Raw genomic sequence first — 18,537 nt, forward strand, 5'->3', positions numbered from 1 at the left:
TACTGTCTTAAATTACCAATCCCTTAGTGAAGAGAAATAAACTTAGAATCAACCTTTATAGAGTTAGCAGATAAACAGGGATATTAACCTACAGTATCCACAGGTAACTTGAAGAAAATATAGCCTATTCAATGAATTTAGTATCATAACAGTAATGAGATGACCTTTAGCTAAAGGTTCTTCTTTTGCTGAGCATCACTGTGCATTTAAATTAGAACAAAAGTGAGAGTGTTAGAATTCACTTTTATGATATAGTATATCCTATAATCCATGTCCATGAAGGTTGTCGAACCTGGGAAAATACAGCCAATAAATGATGAATAAAAGAAAAACAGGCTAATTCTATATATTTTAATTCAGTTGAAAAAATTCTCTGAGTACTACCTTCCTTAAGATAGAATCCCAGATACTCACAGTAGAGGACACAAAGAAAGGGCCCATGCAAAGCTGGCAAAGGAGAATTATTTAGACGATAAGAAAACCCTTGTTTGTGACTATTTAAAATTCAAAACCAAAACAGTTGGCCCGATCAATAGAGCGCTAAGAACTGGGCAAGCAGGCGGAAATACAGCAAAGAAGGACTCAAGTCCACTCTATATATGCATACAGTACCTGGGAGCTGAATCTGTGAACATCGTCAGAGGCACTGACTAGATCAATGGAAGACATGGAGGAAGAGCGACTATAGGGCTACCAGAGACAGACAAAGAAAAAAACCAAGTAATCAGAACAAAGGCACAACAGAGCATTCAGTACCAACTTGCAAACACAAGATAAAGAAAGAGAAAACAAAGCACTATATATGAACAGGCACAGCAGCAAGTGCTGACTTCACGCACCTATTATATATTCGGCTACAAACTCATTCCAGAAAAATGAAATATGTCCAAAAATACAAAGTACTTAACCTCAAGGAAGAAATTTTACTGCTACGCTGTACTATTTCCCATTCTCTGTTCCTATCCTCACCCCTCCATTTCACCTTAAAGAAAAAGCAAAGAATGTATGTTCAGAACATGATTTATAAGTTGTTTTGGAGAATGTATAGGGAATATAGCAATATAAAAACACCCCTTACTATCTAATTAATGAAGAGACGAGAAAACTTCTATTATAGGATAGTACCATGATCAGTGAGGAATACAGGCATTCTTTCAGTGAACTGCAATTCGCTTACCTTTTGTACATATCTATGAGTCCCAACAGAAGAAAAGGCATCTCCAGACGGCAAAGACGTAGGCCAGTGTAACCTGGCCTTCTCGCTCTGTGACTAAGAAAAACATATGTTAACATGACATGCTTCTGAGGTATATTTTGGAGCCTACAAATGGCTTCTATAATCTGAAACTAACATTTTATTGGTAAACATGTTAGCAATAATTAATGAATGAGGAAGCTACCCTACAGACACAGTTTTGCTCAATCCTGACACTTGCTTCAGACATCCCACATCGGTCTCTTCCTACTCCACAGATACTACATTAGATCACAGAAAAGCTCTTTTATATTGCTCCCAGCCAAAATTCTTTCACCCACTACTTGTACACTAACAAGTCTCATGAGTCAAGGTTAGTATTACTGCCAGGTTTACTTTTTTATTGTTTTTTGTTTTCTGAGACAGGGTTTCTCTGTAGCTTTGGAGTCTGTCCTGGAACTAGCTCTTATCGACCAGGCTGGCCTTGAACTCAAAGAGATCCATCTGCCTCTGTCTCCCAAGTTCTGGGATTAAAGGAGTGTGCTACCACTGCCTGGCTACTGCCAAGTTTCTTTTATCTAAGGTATGGTCAAATCATTTCGATTATTCTACTGCATCCAGGACCAGCAGGTATTGCCCACAGATTGTCATCAGAACCAATATCGTTTGCTTCCCTCTGGGTTCTTTTTTGTTTTGTTTTTTTAATTAGATTTTTAAAAAATACCAATCTAAGTTCCCACTCTCTCCTCTCCTCCTATTCCCTTCACACAACCTCCCAACCCTCCCCCTTCCAATCCTCAGAGAGAGTAAGGCACATTAGCTTTGTGGAAAGTCCAAGGCCCTCCCTACTATATCTAGGTTGAGTGAGGTATACATTCAAAGAGAGTAAGTTCCCAAAAAGCAGTAGGGATAAATCCTGGTGCCAGTGTCAGTGGCCCCGCAGTCTGCCCCAGCCAAGCAACTGTCAACCACATTTAGAGGGACTAGTTTAACCCTTCTCGGTTCCTAAGATCATTTCATGTATGTGGTTTTCTTTAAATCCCCTTTCAATGAAGGCAGTCTGCTTCATCTCACTATCTAACTCCTATTTACCTGATACTTGCCTTCCTACCTCTTCTTCAGTTTATCTGATTTCTTTTCATACATTCAAATAAATACTTACTAAAAGTAATGTGTTGGTGTGTTTGCACTCATCTCTTAACTACAGAGAAGACAGATGGTAATTTGTATTCAGTGCTGTCTTGTTGACCAATTCATTTCATGTAACTTCTACTTTGTTTGCAAATAATTTAAACTACAAAATGTGTAATGAGGGTGTCACTTGGAGAGAATCTTTGTAGTGGCTATTCTTGAACTGCTAAAGATCACACACTGAGAACAGAGAGGTAAATGATTTAAACTTGTAGACTGATCTTATGGACCACCGATGCTCACTACTTTATAGTATTTTCACGTCATTTCTATCTTTGCCACATTGACAGAGATACAAAATGAAGAAGACTGATTATAATAATGAGTTCACTATTATTCCCAAATACACATTCTAAAAACAAACAAACAACAACAAAATGATGCTACTTCAGGTTGTACTTTAGGCTTCTAAGAACAACCTTAGGCTTCCAAAATCATACATTAATTGGGAATTGGAATTTTAACTGAATGCAGTGTAGCATCTTTTGAGTAAAAAAAAGAAAGAAAGAAAGAAAGAAAGAAAGAAAGAAAGAAAGAAAGAAGCTTTACAGATTACTATGGAGTGAACTTTTAAAACACTGACTTAAGAATATAAAGAAAAAAATATGAGAAGCAGATAGGTTATTTACCATGAAGGAGTTACTTCTGGCTACTTAGCCTAGCGAACTGATATAATGGATAGATTTGTGGTATAAAAATAATACAGAAATGATACTCCACATCTAGGTTAGTTACACTTGCCTCAGGAGGCACTTTCAACTATAAATAGAACAGCTTGAAGGCACCAAATCAAAGAGAAATAAGTAAGTAAAATTCACCCTTTCTACCATCTGGTGGTAAAATATAGTAAATGAATTGTAATAGAATTGACGCCAGGAATCAAAATAATCTTGAAAACGAAATTTAAATATTTAAAAAAATTCTTTCAGTCAATTCCCATAAAAGGAGCTGGGTATAAATGCTGTGACTTTAGTGAGGACTACAAAGCAAAGTAAAAGTGAGGAAGAACTGAAGGTGAAGGCTGAAGGCAATAAATGAGCTAATAATAAAAGCTGGGTGGTACTAATGCTAAAAACAAAATCTCTAAAACCTGTGAATATAGATGGTACTTGAGAAGCCTTTTAGAGAGGCCCTTCTGATATCAGAATGGTTAAGGCTGAATTCTTGAAGAGTAACAGAAGAATAGGCAGAACATTTTCATTTAAGTTCACATTAACTATGTATACTTCTTTTGAAGAATTATTGGCTTTTTTGTTTGGAAATTAAAATATAAAGGAACCGACACACAAAGACTCTTTAATACTTATACTAGCTAATGTTTTGGTTACATTCAGTTGTCCAGTTCTATAAACACACATCTATCAAGGAACAACTGTGATGTTAGAAGGGAGTGAGTAGATATACCTGCTCCTCTATTTTATCTTGTCTGTCAAGAGCAGCTTCAACAGCATCAAAGAACTCCTCCTCATTAATCAGACTGTTTGGACCCTCCTAGATAACAGACAGGAAACAAACAGCAACTATTTCATTTATTTAAAGAAACAGAAACATTGACAACTTTGATATTACCTCTGAGAGGATAAAGTTCAAAACTGACCTAATATACATTTATTGAACAAAAAACTTTTTTTTTTTTTTTTGATTTTTTGAGACAGGGTTTCTCCGTAGCTTTTTTGGTTCCTGTCCTGGAACTAGCTGTTGTAGACCAGTATTCTTCCTAGTTAGTTAATACTAGTTAATACTAGTATAGTATTAACCACAGTGGTAACACATACTCTAAAAAAATCATAAGTAATATAATTAAATACTTCATCCACCATATTTTTTGATTTGTGAAAGAGGGTCTTACTTTGTACTCTACATTGTCCTAAACTCACTCTGATGCCTTCACTGCATCACACTTGGCAGCAATCCTCCTTTCTCAGCTTCCTAAGAACTGGAATTACAGATTTAAGCCATTATATCAGGTTCATCTGCTGTAAACTGGCTAATACTGTTTCAAGGTTTAAGATCTATAACAGGGATTACTGAAATGCCAGAATCCAGTCTGCTTTCTACTTTTCTATGGTAAGAAAGCTTAAGAATTTCAGCATTATAAGGGAAAAACAAAACAAAACAAAACATTTTATAGCAACCAAATTACTTGAAATGAAACTTTTATTGCCTATAAAGTTATATTTGGCCATACTCATGATCATAATTAAATAATTTATAAACAAGATAATTAAAATTGTAGAAACAGGGCTGGAAAAATAACTAATGTGTAAAGCATTCATGGGAACTTGGGTTCAGATCCTCAGCACCCATGTAAAAGCTGGGATCAAAGGCACATGCCTGCAACCCCAGCATCAGAGGATAGAGACAGGTAGATCCTGGGGCTTGCTGGCGAGCCAGCTTGGCCAAAATAGTGAGCTCTGGGTCAAGTGAGAAACTCTGTCTACAAAATAAGGTAGAGACTGACAGAGGACATCTGATAGCAACCATGTCACCACACCTGCATACACATTATCTGTCAAGAAAAAAGTAGCTTAAAACTTTAAAAGGAATGAAGTATAAAGATAGACAATAGTTTACTTGGGAACTTTATACTTTCTTATTTTTGTTTGCTTTTATAATGCAGAGACTTGAACATGGGATCTTTATGCTTGGTGACAGCTCTACCAATGAATTATATTCCTTTGCTGAGAACTGTTCAGTTTAGAATTAAAATTCACAGGGATTTTAAAAAACTGGACTAAACTTAGACATTTTAAAAAAGAATTATGTGAGACAGAGTCTCATGCAGCCCAGCTTGGCCTTAGACTTCTGATCATCCTGCTACTAATTCTCAGTACTCGGATTTCATGTCACCAAGCTGGTTCATTATTTTCCACTAAGAAAAAAAAAAAAAGGAAGGCGTACTTTAAACAAGATGGAATAAAAATATTCAGCAGATGGGTTCACTGCTTAGAGCACTTGCTGTTCTTACAAAGGACCCAGGTTCAGTTCCCAGCATCCACACTGTGGCTCATAACCAAATGAAACTCCAGTTTCAGGGAATCTGATGTCCTCTTAAGAACTCAGGAGCACCAGGAATGTATGTATGCGGAGAACATGCATATATACAATCAAAATGGTCCTGCACATAAAAAATACAATGAAAAAAAATCTTTAAATAATAAAAAAGACTTCAACAAATGATACTGGAATGTAGATTCCCATGTCCTATCATAATTTTAAAAAAATCAGCTGTATTGGGTATGGTGGTACACAGCTTAATCCTAGAGGCAGAGGCAGGGGACAAACCAGCCTGGGCTATAACAGGCACTGTCTCAAAAGAATATACAAAAAAAAAATCCAGGATGTATTAAATATATTTAGAAGAAACCATTAAGTATAAATAATTATTTGCTAAGACTAGCAGAAGAAAGATTCATTATAAGGAAGCTTAAAATTTCATACGATAAATCAATAATCAATAAGGATTTTTAGACAGACTCTTACTCTAGTTTTGTAGCTCATGGTGACACAATCCATGATGTCTGACTCAACAAGATATGTCTAAAGCTTTGGAGATGGCAAAAAGAATCTTTTTTTATAAAAAGCTTGGCATTTATATAGATCATTAAGTTAATCCTGAGAAAAAATTACATATATAGAACACTTAAAGGTTATAAAAGTACTAAAGGTCACTTTTGTGATAGATGTGGCCCCCCCCAATCTAAGTCCGTACTTCATAATCTGGTCCTCCAAAACGGGGTTTCTTCTTCAGTTCTGCCATCGCGTTCTTGTATGCTTCTTCTAATCGTCTCCTCTTCTCCGAATCCTAAGTAGGCAGGAGAAGGAGAGAAAGTAACTGATTTAGTGAGCATTTTAAATATCATAAAAAGACTTGACAGTGACTTTCTGTGTAACTGACCAAAAAATAACTATTTCTGTGAGAAACACAAATGTTCCTCTGCCTAGGAAGACTTTCTGGTGGGATACACACTGCACAGAGGCTACTATCTGAATCAATGTTAATATCACCTCTATGCACATTAAGTACTGAGTGGTTAAGAAATGTTAAAGTGTTCAAACTTAAAACGAGATAAATAAGCACCAGAGAAATGGAGGCTGCAAATTCCTGTACTCCTCCCCACCACAACACCATTATTTATTGTTGTGAGGGGAAAAAACAAGTATTGAATGTCAGAAATAAAAGAACTCAATTTTCGATAGACAATAGCAGTCAACACTAAATTTTAAAAACGATTTCTTATTCTTATTGCTGGTTAAAACTCTACTTTAGGACTGAAAAAGACTGATGACTTATTTTAACTCTTCCATTTTATAGATAGAGCCAACAGTTTTAAAGATTCAAGTTAAAAACTTAAAGGCTGGCCCAAACAGAACCTTCCTGCCACAACATGGGTCACTGGATCAAATCTGATGTAATACCTAGTCAAGATGGATACCCTTCACTGTATCACCTCAAGTATTTTCAAGTTTAGACAGTTGGGCTAATTTAATGGGTAAATTAAACACACACACAAATGCGTATACACACAAATCTAGTTACAAGTATCATATCCAAATTGAAGCTAGTACGCCTTATCGTCAATAAACACATTTTTTTCTTAGTAATATTAACTAAATTATTTAACCTTGAAATTTTAGTCTTCCTGAGTACGACTGGCTAGAAATTAAGTACATTTCTAAAGAAGGAATTGTTCTTATAGATAACCATAAAATGATCATGTATAAATAATATTTTGGTTAAAGAATACTTGAGCGAACATTTTAAGTTTAAAAAATATAAAACAATTCTATTATATAGCTGTTATTATCATCACGTATCTAATGTGCACTATAAAGTATAAGTTTCTTTAGGGAGTGTTTCCTGTTTATTATTTCTCTATTCCTAGCTTACAGAAGACATGAGAACAATTTGGAACAAAACACCATCAATGAAATCACATTGATTTGTGCCTTCTTTCTTGATTTTATGAATTATATAAACGATATTGAGTGATAAACAACTTCCTTGAATTAACTGACTTCATTACTTTTATTGTGCCTAATTTATAAATTAAACTTTATCATAGGCATGAGTCTGTAGGAAAAAATAGTGCATAAAGAGTTTGATACTATTTGTGATTTTACATCCACTGGGAGTTTTGGAACGTGTGCATCAGGTAAAGGTTTGCATACTGCTAGTTACTATGGCTCCCTCTCCCTGGTGCTTGAGATTTTCTAAAGCCAAGAACTGTTTTCAATACACAGTGCTGTTTCTGTCCTGCATCATAGTGGTGTTACAACAACCGTTGTTTCTATCCTGCATCATAGTGGTGTTACAACAACAGTTGATGCTTTTCTTAGTTTCTTGCTCAAACTGAAAGGCCTTCACACACTGTAAGCAGTAACAGTTTCTAGTGAAAGTGACCCTGACTGATGCCTGCGATCCAGAGCAGATAAACCCAGAGCAAGAAAATCTGCTTTAGCTTTGCTTCTTAGCACTTTGGACAAGTCTTTGACTTCTGAAAAATGATGGTGTTGAGCCAAAACTAGATTTTCTAAGGTGTGTTTTAATTTTAGCATTTGACTATTTTACAAATGTTATATTTTAAACAGAAGTTTCCCACAAAGAAAATTCAGTGAGCCATAGTTCACATTAAAAGCTAGAAATTCATGTTATACCATTATTATCAATGTTGCTGATTAAATAAAGGTGGGAAAATGGAGCATTGGCCAAATATTTGAACAATATAATGTATGTTAAGTGATATCAGTGACCGGGGAAAACATAATGGCTATGAATGTAACAAGTTAATATTTAACTTTATAAATCAGTGCTCAAGTTAGTTCATTATAACTTAAATACAGACTCAAACTTTACACTAAAAGAGTAATGGAAAATGCATATCTATACCAAATCATCATAAATAATATTTAAAGAATTTTTACCTTAAATATAATCAAGAGAACATTATAATAACTGAGTAAATCATTGGTAAATAATGAGTTGAGAATTCTGATCAAGTGGCAAAATAAAAGCTCCGATACGTCTATCCATCCAGAGGTCCTTCCCCTCAGAAATTCAATGAACACAGAGTTTAAAATATTATTTTTAAAATGAGGAAAAATTATAGTCTTACCTTATCATGTCTTTTTTGCCAGCTCTCTTCCCGTTTCACCATTAATTCAATACAATGAGAAAGTGTGGCAAGGATTCCAGCAGTAGTTGCTTTAAAAGTTATTGCTTCCCCTTTAAAGTCTATACCATTAATTCCTTTTGGGGTTATATGTGGAAATACTGAAAGAGAAAGTTATTCACTGAAAAATCATTCAAATGAAATGATTTCACTACATTTAAGATTAGCAGGTATTTATAAAACTAGCAAATCAGATCAAGGTTTGGACTGTACCTGTCCTCCTGCAGACCATCATTAGAATCCCACCGTGCTGGGAGCAGAGCTCCACAGCATTTCCTAGATTCTATTTCCTGAACTAATTCGCTGTATGTACTCAGTGAGTCCAAGAGGAGGAGTGATACTCACAATGACATTCTGACACGTTTAAACTTAGGGGGACTTTATGTTAGTTACCTTACACTGGGGGCTAGGAATGGAATGTAGCTCCACGAACAAAGCTCTGGGTTTGATGACCCAACACTGGGTGGGGTGGGGCGCGGGGGGTGGGGTGGGTAAAGGAAAGAACAAAGGATGTGAATACATTTCACCAAAAAAGAGACTGCAAGTCAGCACATTAGAAGATGCTTAGTTCCTACAGAAATGTAAATTAAAACCACAAGAAGTGCCTTGCACATTTTAAAAGTTTAATTTTGAGATTCTGTACAAAGGCATTTACAGAATAAGAAAAATGAAATATATGCCCATAAAGGCCTTTGTGTGAATTGTCACAGTAGATTTATAGTATCCCCCCTCAAAATAAACAACTCAATTCAAAACAATCCATTCATAAATGGATATGCAAATTGTAGTGTATCCATACAATGGAACATCACTCAGCAATAAGAATAAATCAACACACATGTATCAACTAGAAATCTTAAATTACATAAACCAAGCAAGAAAGTCTAAGAGTTCACTTAACTACTGGAAGATAAACCATATTCATTTATTTTGGCCCTGATGGATGTCACCTGGACTGTGTATGTAGGCAAGGTCTCTGCCACTGAGCTTTACCTCCAGCCATATTTAGTTCTTTAAAACATGGTTTTATTGAGATAAACTTTCCAGAAATTTCACTCATAAATTCAGTTGTTTTCAGTATATTCAGTATAAATCAGCAGCAGCAAAATAAAATTCTACAACTATCCAGTCTACTAGAAATCGCTCCCCACTTTCCTTAAATCCTTGGATATGAGCAATTGTCGGCCTATTTTCTGCCTCCAAAATATTGCTTGGATATTTCATATAACAAGCATAAAAGCAGTACTGTGACAAAATTTTATTTAACACATTTTCAAGACTTATCCATGTGCTAGGCACGGTGGCTCATGCCTATAATTCTAGCACTCAAGGGCTAAAATGGTAGTATTACTAAGTTCAAGGCCAGTTTGGGCTACAAAGCTAATCACTGCATCTCTTAAGCAAACAAAAATAAGATTCATGCTGGGTGTGGAGGTACACACACCCACTTTTAATCCCAGTACTCAGGAGGCAGAGGAAGGTATATTACTCTGAGTTTGATTCAGTCTGTTCTACATAGTGAATTCGAAGTCAGTCTCTATGGGGTTTCAAGGTCCCTGCCGCTACCAAAAAGTATGCAGTCAGCTTTTCATCAACACCATTTAAGTGTTTCATGGCAGGACCTTTTAAAAGAACTGCAAAGTTTTGCAGCTATAGCTGAGTCAGGAAGCCTCTATTAAATGAGAGCGCATGCCTCTAGCAAGCAGAGCCCACTTGAGAAAGTGCTGCTATCAAGAAGCCATACTTAACACTGTTATTTTGTGTCTTCCCAAGCTCTTTTAGGTTTTATGTGGATGCAGTTGCCCATGTTGGGCACCATTCTGTTGACTGAGGTTTCTGTCCTGCCCAGTTCCCGCAGTCGTTAAGTCCCAAAGAAATCACATAAAGGTCTACATTAATTATAAACTGACTGGCCTAGTATCTTAGACTTCTTATGAACTCTTATAACTTATTTTAGCCCATAATTCTTGTCTGTGTTAGCCACATGGCTTAGTACCTTTTTCGGTGAGGCAGTCACATCTTGCATCTCTGCATCTGGGTCACTGACTGCAGACTGAAACTTCCCTCTTTCCAGAATTCTCGTTGCCCTACCTCTACTTCCTGCCTGGTCACCCCAGCTATACTTCCTGCCTGGCTACTGGCCAATCAGTGGTTTATTAAAAATAATACAAGTGACAGGATAAAAGACTATTGTCAAGTCAAGGCTTTAGTAAGATAAGGCTATATAGTAAGACCCAGACTCAAAAACTAATAGAGCGGGAAAGAGGTGAGGCAGTTAAGAGAACTTCCTGTTCTTTCAGAGGCTGAGTTCATTCAGTTCTTAGTATTCATAATTGCCTATAAGTCTAGATCCATGGGATTCAATGCCCACTTCTGGCCTTTTAGGGGAGTCTGTCATGTATATGTACACACACGCATGCATACAATTTTCAGATTGTTCATAGCATGTACAAATATAACTGCTATTTTATACATAGGTCTTACACCTTGCAAACTTGATCCTTCATTTATAGTTCTAATAGTTCTTAATAGACTTGTTCGAATTTCTTTAAAAGCTTTTCTTTTTGTTATTGTGGGGCTAAAGTTCAGGGCCTTGTGCATATTAGACAAGCTCTGCCCCTGAGCTATACTCCCAAACCCTAAAATTTTCTTTGTATAGATCATACTAAAAATTCTTTGTTTGTAGATGCAGTAGCATCTGCAAACAGACTAAAGTTTGGATGATTTTTGTTTTCTTACTGAAGACATTAATTATAATTCCATGCTTTGTCTGAGTTTATCTAGTTTGTGTGTGCTTGTCACTATCTTTTAGGTAGGAGTCTTTCTACAAATGTATCTAGACCTGATCTATATCTATACATGTACAAAGAGACACTAAAGAAGCGAGCAAGCCTTTCAACAACTAGTTGGGTTGAAGCGTGATCTGGAGTCAGCTTCCTGATGGTGGCATCCGCACAGCTCTCCTTACAGGTGTTTTCTCTAATGGCTATTCAGCTCTCTAAGAGCTGTCTTCCGATTTTATATAGGAAGCTACATCTGTTAGATGGTGTTTTGGGAACATGGTATAAGAAAGGGGCAAGAGTTGTATCTTTCAGTATTTAAATTTACCAAGCAAATAGTTTGGTACATAGTTCAATAGTCACCACATATAATTCAGTCATTTGTTTGTATGTGTGTATATATGTTTGTGTGTGTGATGTATGCAGTACATTTAGATATGCATGTGTAGGCCAGAGTTCAATGTTGGCTGGTTCATTCAGTTGCTTTTTACCTTATTTTTTGAGGTAAGGTCTCCCACTGAACCTAGAGCTCACTGATGTGGTTGAACCACATTAAGTAACCAACATGCCACAGAGAACCTTCTCTGTCTGCCTTCCCAGTGCTGGAATTATAGGTGCAGACTGCTGTGCCTTGCTCTTTTAGATTGATGCTAAGGATCAAACAAATCCTCATGCTTATGCAGCAAGAACTTTATTGAGGGAGCCTAGCTGGATAGTTTTATGGCGCAAGCTAAAGTTCCTGAAAGGCAGGACTCTCAATTCAGAAATAATACCTCCATAGGCAGACCTGTAAGGTCTGATCTGTAGGGTGATCAATAGGGCTCAGTCCATTGTGGGTGCCATTCATGAGCTAGTGGTGGTCCTGGGTTCTATAAGAAAGTGGGCTGGGTACTGGAGAGATGGCTCAGCGGTTAAGAACACTGATTGCTCATCTAGAGGGCTCTGATTCAATTCCCAGCACCCACATGGCAGTTCACAACTGTCTGTAACTTCAGTTCCAAAGGATTTGACCCCCCCGCACAGACATACATGAAGGTAAAAACACTAATGCATTAAAGAGAGAAAGAGAGGAGGAGGGGGGAGGGAGGGAGGAAGGAAGCAGGTAGAGAAGCCAGCAAGCAGCATCCCTCCTTGGCTTTTGCATCAGCTCCTGGCACTGGGTTCCTGCCCTGTTCGAGTTCCTTTCCTGACTTCCTTTCATGATGAATAGTGGAGGTGCTAAGCTACATAAGCCCTTTCCTTCCCAACTTGTGTTTTGATCTTGGTGTTTCACGGAAGCAATAAACCTTAACCAAGACAGGAGTCATCTCGCCAGCTTCATTAATTACTTTCTTGATAGCACAATACAATTACCTTTGGCTGTATTCCTTAATACAGAATTCCCAAACCTAGGAATTTCCACTTCTATCTAAAGAAAAGGTCCCCTATTCCTCATAATGTTTTGCCTTGCCCAGTTCTCATATAAGGGGATGTGTTATATGTCATGTTTTGTGGATATCCATGACAGGCCTGCCCTTTTCTGAAATGAAACAGAGGAGTGGATAGGATGTGGGGTAGAGGGACTGGGAGGAGAGGTAGAAGGGGAAACTATGATCTGAATGCATAATAAATTAATTTAAAAAATAAAAAAAAGATCCATTCTAAGACAATATATTCCCTCTGCATTAAAATTCCTGTAGGGGATTACTTGGAGGGTAATACGATCAGAATGCAGTTAACATTTGGATCCACATGATCCACATGTGCCTCCTATAATTTCTCTTTAATCAAATAGATTCTCTCTCTGCTTTGACTGGAACTATTAAAAATGAGCCAGGCAGTGTTTAAACAAATACAGTTTCCGTGTAATTATTTTGGGTGTAAAGCTAGCCGTGCGGGAGCTGGGCGGGACAAAAAGCAGCCCTGCTCACCTCCTCACTACAATTCCTAACTAAGAATAAGCCTCTGTGTGTGATTTATTTGGGAGCTGGGTGGTAAACTCCCCAAAAACCAACAGAGTAAAACATCACACAACATAATCTCACAAAATATATTCCATCTGATCGAGGAAGAAAAGGTATTACTTACATTTTTCCTTATTACCATTGGTATTGTGCAAAAAGTCTCCATCAGAACGAGTTGTAGGGAAGTCATCTTCATCATCTTCTACCACTAAAAAATATTTAAAAATATTACAGTGAAAATTGGTTTATTCTGATCTTCAAATGAGCAAAAGCTCTTACTCATTTTTTGTGTTTTCACTGGCTATGAAGACATGCTTAATAAATATGTTGTGGAATGATATTAAATATATTACTTTAAAAATGTATTGTCATCTGTGGAATAGATGGTTATTGAGCTATTACCCTTTATAGTCTTTGTAGTTTGAAAGAAAATGGCCCCCAAAAGGGAGTGACACTATCAGGAGGTGTGGCCTTGTGGAATAGGTGTGGTCTTGTTGGAGGAACTATGCCACTGTCGAGCTAGACTTGGAGGTCTCATATATGCTCAAGATACCAAGATACCAGCCACTATCTCAGACCACTTCTGATTCCCTGCCAAGGACTCAGCTCCTTTTCCAGAACCATGTCTCCTGCACATCGTATGTCCTGCCATGATAACAATGGACTCAACCTCTGGCACTGTAAGCTGCTACCTCATTAAATGCTTTCCTTTCCTAGAGTTGCTGTCGTCATGGTGTCCCTAAACAGCAGTAGATGCCCTAACTAAGGGCTCTTTCTACCTTTAATATGGTCAATTTTATGACACTTTAATTTTTCTAGAAGGGTCTAGCAAGACAAAAGCACTTGCCACCATGCCTGACAGAGTTCAACCCTAAGAACCAATATGGTAGAAGTCAATAATCAACTCCCCCGAGCTGTTCTCTAATTTCAACATAGGGACTGCATGGCGCATGCAAGGCCACATACCTATCTACACATATACAGATATAAACAAAATAAAAATTTGAAGAGGCATAGAAGAACTGACAGCTGTAAAGTGAGCGATACCTTTTTTATCTTCTGGAAATTCTCCAATCTGCTATTTTTGTATATATAGGAAAATAATACTTGTAGATGTGATGTCAATTTTCATTTATTTCAATGTGGATGTGCTCCTGGATATCCCTTTTAATTTTTCCAATTCCAAACAATTAAAACTTGAAAACAACATATGATTCTTCTTTTTATGATCTGCCTGCTTCTGGCCCCTGTCCCATCTCCGAGTGCAAAGATTAAAGGTGTGTACCACCATGACTGGCTCCTTTTTTTTTTAATGTACATTATTCCCTTTTCTTCTGCCCAGTATGTTCTGATTTTGTTATATGCATTCTGTTTATAAAACTTATTTTTGGAACCTCAGCTCTCAACTACTTTGCCTTTCATCAAGCCTTTTTTTATCTAATTAATAAAAAATAATATTTACATCCTGACCACTGCTTCCCCTTTCCCTCTTCTTCCAGCCCTCCCTCTCCCTCCTCTATCTCCCCTTTCATCAAGCTTTTTAATGGCCCCTTAGTTTTGAGACAGGATCAACAGTGGACCTATGATCCCCCTACTCTATCCTTTGTTATGACCTCTTTGTTTTACATTTTTAATATGAATACTTGACAAGATGCAACAAGCTGAAAGTTCTTGACCCCCCATGTATCCTAAAAATATTAAAAAATTATCTACACATTATATGTATAAAGTATAAATATAACATAAATTTTCTGCTCAGTCTAGGGTTCTCTTCCAAAGACATCTCATTATGTCTATAGAACATATATTTTACAATTTAAAATAAGCCCCAAATACTTCTGATATCAAGCATTTTAGTATGTGTGTGTGTATGTGAGCAAGCACACACATGTGCACATGTGCATGCTAGTATGCATGTAAAGACCAGACAATATCAATGCCAGATGTCTTTTACTATTGATTTCTCCCTTTTCTTTTCAGACAGGGTTTCTCGGTGAACCACACACTCACTCAGATTAGCTGGACTGGCTAGTCACTGCGTTAAACAGATCCATCTGTCTCTGCCCTCTATGGATTAGGGACACACACACAACACACACCTACCTCTGTGTGTACCTGAATCTGTCTGGCTTGGCTATTTCACATGGTTGTTGAGCCAAAATAAATAAATAAATACAAATAAATAGCCCTCCCCAATCTAGAGGCTTTAAACCCATTCATTCTCTAAGTAAAAATAGTGGCAATAGCTTAATTAACCTTTATCCCTTTGAAGTTCATCCTTGGAGACAGCATCAGCACAGACATCAAAGTACTTCTGGAGAGTATCAACTTGTCTACATAAGATATCTCTAAAGGTTTCCATTTCAGCCAATTTTTCACGTAAACTGTGTCCTTTCTGTAAAACACAAAGGAGAAGGAAGGTGTATGAATCACGTAACATGAACCTGAACTGTTGGCTCTATGATACTTAAGTCACCTTTTAGGCTGGTATGCTATCATTGAGGGAATAGAATAATTAGAGCTGTGAGTTCCAAAGTAATATTCCTAGGTACAGGCTTGAAGAGGACTTAACTAGCTGTCTGACCCTGACAAACCCATAGAAGAGGACTTAACTAGCTGTCTGACCCTGACAAACCCATAGAAGTCGTCAATACTGATAATCTCTTCACATAACATAACATTTTCCTATTAAACACTGAAGAAACACAGACTTTGAAATGGGCAAATGCATTATTACACAGTTTAGTAGCATTGATGAGTGTTGTCAAGGGAATCCCGAAGGGAAGATATCAGACTGAACAAGTTATTCCGTTTCATTGCATATGAGTTGTTTTACAAGTCTTTTGATAGAAAATCAAATAGTGTGATGTGATAAAGGAACCCACTGCCAAGCCTGACAACTGGAGTTTAACTCCTAGGACTCACGTTGTGAAAGGACAAAATCAACCCTACTAACTGTCCTCTGAGTTCCATTTGCCTGTTGCTGTACACACACACAAATAATAACCTAAGTTGTGCCACAATATCCAATACTAAACTCACATGACATTGCCTTAAAGCACCATAATCACAAACCTTGAATGATGACGTGGATGTCGCAGAATAACCACTTGCTCCAGACACCAGTGACACCATTGAGCCATGTCTACGCAAGCTGGACTCAGATCCATATCCTGATTCAGTCTAAAAAAGAAAGTAAAGGCTACATGAAAAAAAATAAATAAAAATATTTAAGAGGATGCAAAAAATCAGTAAGGTTATTATAACAATTACCAAAATTTGGATTTACATAAAAAATAGCCAATCCATTGATGAAAGCAATACCTTTCACTTCTCCACTGATATTTTAATTTAGAATGTTACATGTTACACTAGCAGGCTAACAAGTTGTTTAATAATATGCTCTAATGTCAAATTCATAAGGAAAGAGAAGAGTTGTAAGCAGCAAATGGAGAAGGGTTTCAATGAGGAAAATGAAAAAGGTATGGAGCTGGTTGAGAAACAGTATTAATTTACTTTTGTTCTTTAGAGGCAAGTCATTGACCCTAACACATTAAATATACTGCTCCAGTGAAACTTTTCCTATGATCCCAATTTGTATCTATTTTATTTTTAAAAAGATTTTGTATTTATTTTTAAGTGTGTGTGTCTGTGTATGTGCATGCATGTGACTACCTATTTGGGTATGTGCACATGAGCTCAGGTACCCACGAAGGCCAGAGGCTTCTAATCCCCTGGATTGGTGGTTGTGCGCTGCCTCTCAAGGGTGCTAGAAACTGAACTTAGGTCCTCTGGAAGTACAGTATGTGTTCTTATCTGCTGAGCAATCTCTCCAGTCCTATCTCAGTATTTTCAACCATACTTATTACAATATAATTATAGGTTTAGCGTCGAATTATAATAGCTTATGTTTAAAAATTGCTACTTGATTTGGATCTTTCTGAAAGCCGACTGTAAATGTTTTTTTTTTTTTCAGTTGCCTTGACATTTCAACTTTGCTAGTCCATTATGTCATTGAGGGTAAATGTGACTCCTGGGTGTTTGTGTATAGTGCCAGTACTGCCATAAGATTTTAATGAGCTGGATAGCTTTCAGAAGATCCATTTTTATATTCTATTCTCAACCAAATGCACTACTAGTAATATTGTCAAAGTGTCAGCTATTTGAAAATTTTCCAAGTTCCTGAAACCAAAGATTTTGGATCCAAATACAGCGAATCATGTCTGGAAAGTTGGCTCAGTGGTTAATAGTACTTGTTGCTTTTGCAGAGGACCCAAGTTGACACTTAGCATCCACATGGTGGTTTACAACACTCTGTAACTTCAGTCTTAGGGGATTCAATACCTTCTGACTTCTATGAGCACCAGGCACACATGTGGTACACATACTTATATGAAGATAAAATACTCATACTCAATAAAACAGAATAAATAAAGCTACTAATGAAACAAATTAAAGTAAATCAATGCTTTTGTTGAAAAATTCAGGCATCTGTACCATATCATTTGCTGGAACATCACATTGTACCTATTATGGTTTTAAGCAAGTATATTTGCTTTTAATTTACAGTTTTAAACAAGTATATTTAATAGCTGCTGCAGGATGGTCTTTCTGTGTGCTGTGAACATGTATTGTCTTCCACTGGTTGATAAATAAAGCTGCTTTGACCTATGGCAAGGCAGGAAAGAGCAGGTGGAAAATCCAAGCAGGAGAAGAAAGGCAGAGTCTGGGAGACACCAGGCAGCCATCAAGGAAGCAAGACATGCAGAAAATGAGGTAATGCCACAGCCATGTGTGAATACTAAGATTAATAGAAATGGGATAACTTAAATGTAAGAGTTAGCTAGTTATAAGCCGGAGACATCAGTCAAACAATTATAATTAATATTAAGCCTGAGTGGTTGTTCGGGAACTAGCTGGAGGGAGAGAAACCTCCATTTACAAATGGCGTCCAACATGGGGTATGGATCTGGATCCACATAAGACCCGAGAAAAGTTTTAAAGGGTTTGAACACAGAGAAATGGAGCCACACTGAGCTTCCAAGTCTCACAGTCCCATGCCAGCAGTAGTGCAGAGATGTATCTCCCAACAGCTGCCTGCAAGATGGAGCCAGCTGTCAGCTGCCATGAGCTAAGCAGCAGGACAGGTTTCTGCAGTCTCACACAGGCCTTGGTACAAAGAGGTTAATCAGCTGTGTACTGTGTGGTGGATTTAGCTTTTGCTCATACAGAAAAAAAAAAAAAAAAAAAAAAAA

The 18,537-nt window shown here is 37.1% G+C and overlaps 1 protein-coding gene across 1 annotated transcript in view; it reads right to left on the reverse strand.

The window, feature by feature from the left end:
* The window catches only part of Col4a3bp (collagen type IV alpha 3 binding protein), a 101,660-nt gene that overhangs the window by 17,125 nt on the left and 65,998 nt on the right, over positions 1-18,537 (reverse strand). Inside the window, exons 4-11 of the mRNA XM_005356453.2 lie at positions 16,358-16,465; positions 15,539-15,677; positions 13,407-13,490; positions 8,503-8,660; positions 6,099-6,191; positions 3,791-3,877; positions 1,178-1,270; positions 613-690 (exon numbers count right to left, since the gene is read on the reverse strand). Coding sequence (XP_005356510.1) covers positions 613-690; positions 1,178-1,270; positions 3,791-3,877; positions 6,099-6,191; positions 8,503-8,660; positions 13,407-13,490; positions 15,539-15,677; positions 16,358-16,465 — 840 coding nt within the window. The remainder of the gene's footprint in view (positions 1-612; positions 691-1,177; positions 1,271-3,790; positions 3,878-6,098; positions 6,192-8,502; positions 8,661-13,406; positions 13,491-15,538; positions 15,678-16,357; positions 16,466-18,537) is intronic.

Source organism: Microtus ochrogaster, chromosome 19 (genome assembly GCF_000317375.1).
Source record: "Microtus ochrogaster isolate Prairie Vole_2 chromosome 19, MicOch1.0, whole genome shotgun sequence".
NCBI classification, from domain to species: Eukaryota; Metazoa; Chordata; class Mammalia; order Rodentia; family Cricetidae; genus Microtus; species Microtus ochrogaster.